This window comes from Prunus persica, chromosome G6, assembly GCF_000346465.2.
Source record: "Prunus persica cultivar Lovell chromosome G6, Prunus_persica_NCBIv2, whole genome shotgun sequence".
Lineage (NCBI taxonomy): Eukaryota > Viridiplantae > Streptophyta > Magnoliopsida > Rosales > Rosaceae > Prunus > Prunus persica.
This window is the reverse complement of record NC_034014.1, coordinates 22,233,683-22,239,912: the sequence shown is the minus strand read 5'-3', so window position 1 is coordinate 22,239,912 and position 6,230 is coordinate 22,233,683. Positions and strand designations below refer to the sequence as shown.

General features: G+C 38.1%; 1 protein-coding gene across 1 annotated transcript; it reads left to right on the top strand.

Moving 5' to 3' along the window:
* Nucleotides 425-2,866, top strand: LOC18775476 (1-aminocyclopropane-1-carboxylate synthase). Its single transcript, XM_020566600.1, has 4 exons — nucleotides 425-997; nucleotides 1,140-1,271; nucleotides 1,408-1,568; nucleotides 1,712-2,866. The coding sequence occupies exons 1-4, from the start codon at nucleotides 851-853 to the stop codon at nucleotides 2,682-2,684; spliced, it is 1,413 nt and encodes a 470-aa protein (XP_020422189.1). The 5' UTR covers nucleotides 425-850; the 3' UTR covers nucleotides 2,685-2,866.

The window sequence follows — 6,230 nt, the reverse complement described above, 5'->3', positions numbered from 1 at the left end:
GGGCATTAGGGTGATGAACTAAGCAGACGCAAGAACTCATATGAAAAGGTTAAAAAAGGTGGAGAAGAATGGCCGACAAAATTAGTTGTGGCTACTCCAGTCAAGCAGCATATGGACCAGGGGGCACAATCACAGGTCGAAGTTTACATGGACCTGGTGGGTCACTTTAGCCATTTTCTATGATACTTGCTGTCGGTAGGGTTTCTATACAAAACTAGACCCCAAGTCTTGATTTTTGTTTCTTTGTTTTTCCGATTACCATCTCATTAATGCTGCTTTGTACACTTGTAACCCCACGCTAGTTTGTAGGTGGTGCAAGACACTTCCCAGTCCAAGAAAATGTGGAAAAAAATTAAATTAAATAATTAATTGATATTGATTAGTTAACACTAAAACTGGGTATTGGGAGTGTAAAAGTCTGCTTAATGTCTTCTTGCTTAGGGACGGTGGAGAAAAGCGCGTACAATTATCATGTTGTCGATGGAATTTTGTTGTATCAAACTTCATATTAAGCAAAAGAAAAACTTTTGTTATCTCTTTCTTCGGTACTCAAAGTGTGACGTGGCATTCCTTTGTTAGACAAATCTTCTCTGTAATCTATGATACTTTTTCCTTATATATAGCTAGACCCCTTCACTCCAACAACACCCAATAACCCACTTCAAACTTGCATTCCAAAATCAAAACCAAAACCAAAACCTCAACTCTCTCTCTCTCTCTCTCTCTCTCTCTCTCTCTCTCTCTCTCTCTCTCTCTCTCGCTTTCTTTCCTTTGCACTTTTGTGATAGTTTACATCTAGCTTCTTTTTATATCAAGAGAGTTGTTTTTCTTTTTCCTTTCCAAAATCAAAATGTGCATGTTGTCTACAAAAGCTACGTGCAACTCTCACGGCCAAGACTCCTCATACTTCCTAGGCTGGCAAGAGTATGAGAAGAATCCCTACCATGAGGTCCAGAATACCAAAGGGATTATTCAGATGGGTCTTGCAGAGAATCAGGTAATAATTAACTAATAATTCTCATTTTTGGTACAATATTGTTAATACCATGCATAAATACCCTTTATTTTCATTTTTTTTTCCTCGAGAAATTATTTATATATTTATGTACTCATGATCATTTCAATGTTTTGCTTTGCAGTTATCCTTTGATATTCTTGAGTCATGGCTTGCGAAGAACCCAGACGCAGCTGGATTCAAGAGAAGTGGAGAGTCCATATTTGCCGAGCTTGCTCTCTTCCAAGATTATCACGGCCTTCCCGCATTCAAAAAGGTAAACACATGAATTGTTTTGTACAATTATATATAGCTTCCCTTTTCCTTAATGCAATTCAAAGGCACGACCCCCACCAAGTAAGCTTCTAGCTGGCGCATGTCTGACTCAGATTTTTTGATTATTTTCGTTACAGGCATTGGTAGATTTCATGGCGGAAATCCGAGGAAACAAAGTCACCTTTGATCCCAACCACTTGGTTCTCACCGCCGGTGCAACTTCAGCAAATGAAACCCTTATTTTCTGCCTCGCCAACCCTGGCGAAGCCATTCTCATTCCTACCCCATACTACCCAGGGTATGTTTCTTAATAATGAAATTTGAACTCAGGACGTCCAGTACTTCCAAAGTACTTTCATGTCTCCTCGTGGACTTTAGTTCACGATGGGAAAATAATCACGCATTTCATTCCCTAATGATATTTGCTTGCATTTCTTGCAGATTTGATAGAGACCTCAAGTGGCGCACCGGGGTTGAGATTGTACCCATACACTGCACGAGCTCCAATGGCTTCCAAATTACTGAAACCGCTCTCCAAGAAGCCTACCTAGAAGCCCAAAAACGAAATCTAAGAGTCAAAGGCGTCTTGGTCACGAACCCATCAAACCCATTGGGTACCACAATGACCAGAAGTGAACTCAACCTTCTCCTTTCCTTCGTCGAAGACAAAGGCATCCATCTAATTAGTGACGAAATTTATTCCGGCACTGTTTTTAGCTCCCCATCCTTCACAAGCGTCATGGAAATTCTCAAAGAGAGAAAATGTGACGAGAATTCCCCAATGTGGAACCGAGTTCACGTTGTTTACAGCCTTTCTAAGGATCTTGGCCTTCCCGGTTTTCGAGTTGGCGCCATTTATTCCAACGACGACATGGTTGTGGCAGCAGCCACAAAAATGTCAAGCTTCGGGCTTATATCTTCTCAAACTCAGTACCTTCTCTCCGCCATGCTTTCTGACAAGAAACTAACTAAGAATTACATTTCCGAGAACCAAAAGAGGCTCAAACAACGTCAAAAAAGGCTCGTATCCGGCCTTCAGAAAGCCGGGATTAGCTGCCTCAAGGGCAATGCCGGCTTGTTCTGTTGGGTAGACATGAGGCACTTGCTCAGGTCCAACACTTTTGAAGCCGAAATGGAGCTTTGGAAAAAAATTGTGTACGAAGTTCGTCTCAATATCTCTCCCGGATCGTCTTGTCATTGCACAGAACCTGGCTGGTTCCGTGTCTGCTTTGCCAACTTATCCGAGAAAACACTGGACTTGGCAATGCATCGGCTGAAGGCCTTTGTCGGCGAGTACTTCAACGTCCCCGACACCAATGGTCGCAGCCTAACCAACCACTCGAGAAGACGGTCACTCACTAAGTGGGTTTTTCGGCTATCCTTCGACGACCGCAGCCCCGTGCCGGGTCGATGAAACGATAGCCATGTTTCAACAACGAGTACAAGAAAACCGTGAAGGAAATTACATCAGCTGAACAAAAAATTTTTTGCCAAAAGTTAATTGGTTACTGAGTTTTATTATTTATTTACATTTTAGCTATTTTATTTTTTCGAATGTAGAAAAGTGCACTCGGTCCGCGCTGTGGATATGAAGTGGCATTAGCTTCATTTGTGAAACTAGTTTGAGTCATTGCGTGGCACCAAATTGTCTTAATGTCTTGGAAACTATAATTAAATCCATTGTGATAATGATGTATTATTAATTCAAAACAATGGGATTAGTGTATGTTTTGTATAATATATTGTTATATATTATAATTTATTTGTGTGTGAACTCATATATATAGCCATGTTGCTTGCCAATTGCCATGTAGCATACGTAATGGCGCCAGCGTAGTTTGCGGCTTGAGATGGTGACTGACCGATTTCATATATTTTGCTGCTGCCGACGTTGGCCGGCAGCTCTCCACTAATTCTTGATGGGCCCTTTACATTTTTAAAGCCGTGTGTGTAGGAGAAGTTATTTAAAGTAAAAAGCTTTTGATCTCATGATGCAAAACCAAAAGTGTTTGTGTACGTTGGAGTTAGGGTTTCAAATTACATTCCTTTTTTGGGTGGGATGAGATATTTATTGCATTTTGAACTATAACTATAAGAGAGAGAGAGAGAGAGAGAGAGAGAGAGAGAGAGAGAGAGAGAGAGAGAGAGAGAGAGAGAACTGACACTCTTTGGGGATGTTCAAAGGGGATCGTCAGCAACTACGCAAGCTGAGGAGAAAGAGTTACTTGCAAGAAAGCTTAAAAAAAAGTCTAAAGGGGCTTTTGAACTTTCTGGGAGTGATGAGTGCTTAAAAAGTTTTTGTCTTTGAGAGAGGTTACGCGGTTTGCCCAATGAGGGGATCTCCGCTCAAATTTAAGTCGCTTTTATGGAAACAAAGCATAGTCGAGAGAACAAGAAGGAAAACAAGAAAAGATAACGAATGATCTTGCTATGCGAGTTGCCAAGTGAATGATGTTTTGTTTTCTATTGTAAAAAAAGAATGTTCATGTTTGTTCGATGATTAAAAAATCTAAAACCTAGACTAGGTAAACAAATTAATCCAAAAAAAATTTGATCTTATACATTCAAACTTTGAAGTTAAGATTGCTTGTTCAATGACTATAGACGGTTGATGAATGTAATACTCATAATTTATCAATGACTTTACCTTGCATTATATCTTCTCTCTTTTCACTTTCTTGAAATACCAATATTAATTAGTAAATTCTGTTTTGAACTTAATTTTGCATATAAAAATTCTTTTGTGCGTATCTAAGTATAAGCAATAGACCCACTAATGTAGAGTCCTAGCCTAGTATCTGTGTAGTGTGTATGAGTTTAGTATATAGTCTCTCGCAATAAAAAATTTTCTCAAATAAAAAAATATCAAACAAGAATTTTTTTTCTTCTTTTTTTGTTTTTCTTTCAAAGTTCGAATTCCCTCCTTCATTGACCTCGATGGTAATGAAAAAAAAAATCTATTATAGCTTCATGTGGTCCCCAGAAGTTCCTCACAACCCAGACAATCAAGTGATAATTATAAGCATATTGTAAGATAATGAGAGTAATTTGACATTCACACAAAATGTAGTCAAAGTAAATTTAATTAATAGCAAGTTAGTGTTAACCATCAAGTACCATGCGTCACTCTTCTTCCTACTATTTCTGAAAATTTTAAATGCTTACGCAACATCAATTCAAGCCCTGACTCCCCGTTAATTTGTTCTGTCTAATTTGACTTGGCGGATTAATTCCTAATCTAGATCAGCCTTGTTGATCTTTTTTCTTTCTTTTTTGTCAAAAGCCTTGTCGATCTTAGTGTGCGAAGTCCAAGTTACAACCATTTCGATGCCATGTGACATGAATAAAATGTTGCCACCCCTTCGTTGACATATCTTTCAATTATAAAATGCATGAAAATCCAAATAAAAATAAAAATAATAAAATAAAATTTCTTGGACATATTTCAATTTATTTAATTCACCTACCAATACCATCCATATTATTATAGCTCAAATGAAATTAAAATTGATGAGGATTCTGTCGGGTGGTCGTTCGATTTTTGCAACAGTTTTCTGATAAGTATAACCTCCCAAACGGCCCATGATCTTTGCATGTGAAAGGAATTAATTTGGTTGCTCTTATTATAATTAAATAAGTTTTAATTAATATAAATTAAAATACCAAAGTCGGAATTTTGGTCGATTTCCATGTTCTTGTTGACTGTATGCATGTGCCCTCAGAAAACCTGGTTTTTGATAGTACTCTGAGACACTGTTTATAATTCAGTGTCTTAGTACGTAGCACTAAAGTATGCATTAAAACTGAAGATCTGAGGTAGGTGTAGCATACATTATACATATATACACACCATATATATTTTATTCAGTCTTTCATATTACGAGCTTTTAATGTATTGATCTATCTCCATTTCTGGTAATCGATCAATTATTAAGGGTCAACCAGGACATCCAATGAGATTCTGGGCGGCAGATGTGATATTTTTCCATTCAAAGTTTGGAGAATCCTAAGACTTATATTTTATTTAATCAAATCATTTAGTGATATATTTCGGTTAGTGGCCAGTTCTTAGTCTCTTGAGAATCATGCCGGTTAGCGATTAACGGTTAGTTTTTGTTTTTGATATCACTTGATTAGATTCAGGGAAATTATGGTGGTTGAAAAAGGAGTTTTAGAAAAGTTATTTTCGAGTGTGATTCTCTTTTGATCGTTTTAGTTTTTTGACTCGCTCAGGTCACTGGGGAACTTCATGGTTGCCATATTGTTATTGGGATGTCTCCCTTTACAGTATGTGTTCTTTGTACTCTTTATTTTTATGATCTAATAAAATTCTATTGCCTTTTTATAGTTAAAAAAAAATCATTTAGTAATATATTTTTTCATTTAGTTGGAGGATGTCTTGGGTTCGACGTATCATTTAGTGATATATTTCTTCTACTCCTAAAGAAGCCCAAATTGCCCCCTGAAATTTAAGAGAAAATGAAAAATTGTGAGTCCTTGTACACCATTGTGGTGTGAGCCAAAGACTTTACGATGCTTAAGTCAATTCTAGACAAGAATAATTCGGGTTTCGTAGGTCGTGATGGAACGTTACCTTCTTGTAGTTGTGATCGGGTTTTATATGACTTGTTGTGGCTGGTTTATTGCTATAAAAGGTTGCGTATGACATTGATTGGGAGCATCGTTGCCCGTTATATCACACATCTAGTAAATTAACCGTTTGACTTGGGACATGTGAGATATTTGCCCAAAATGTGTGGGCATAATCTCCTAGATTATTGTTGTAGCAGTAATTTAGGGAGATCTTGGGGATCAATGTTGATCCGCTTTTGATGCCTAAGAGCGATTCCATCGGTTGACAAGGTCAGGGCAAGGGGGGGCCCAAGAAGGAAAAAACGAGTTCCAACGGGCTTTTTTTGCCAGGGCTGGGTCTGGGCTGGCCCTCAGGCAAAATCAGCCA

Excerpts from the sequence above, each read along its gene's own strand:
- LOC18775476 (XM_020566600.1), top strand. The coding sequence starts at position 851 with ATGTGCATGTTGTCTACAAAAGCTACGTGCAACTCTCACGGCCAAGAC. Across the intron at positions 998-1,139 it reads TGGGTCTTGCAGAGAATCAG|TTATCCTTTGATATTCTTGA; the intron begins GTAATAATTAAC and ends TTTGCTTTGCAG. Across the intron at positions 1,272-1,407 it reads GCCTTCCCGCATTCAAAAAG|GCATTGGTAGATTTCATGGC; the intron begins GTAAACACATGA and ends TTTTCGTTACAG.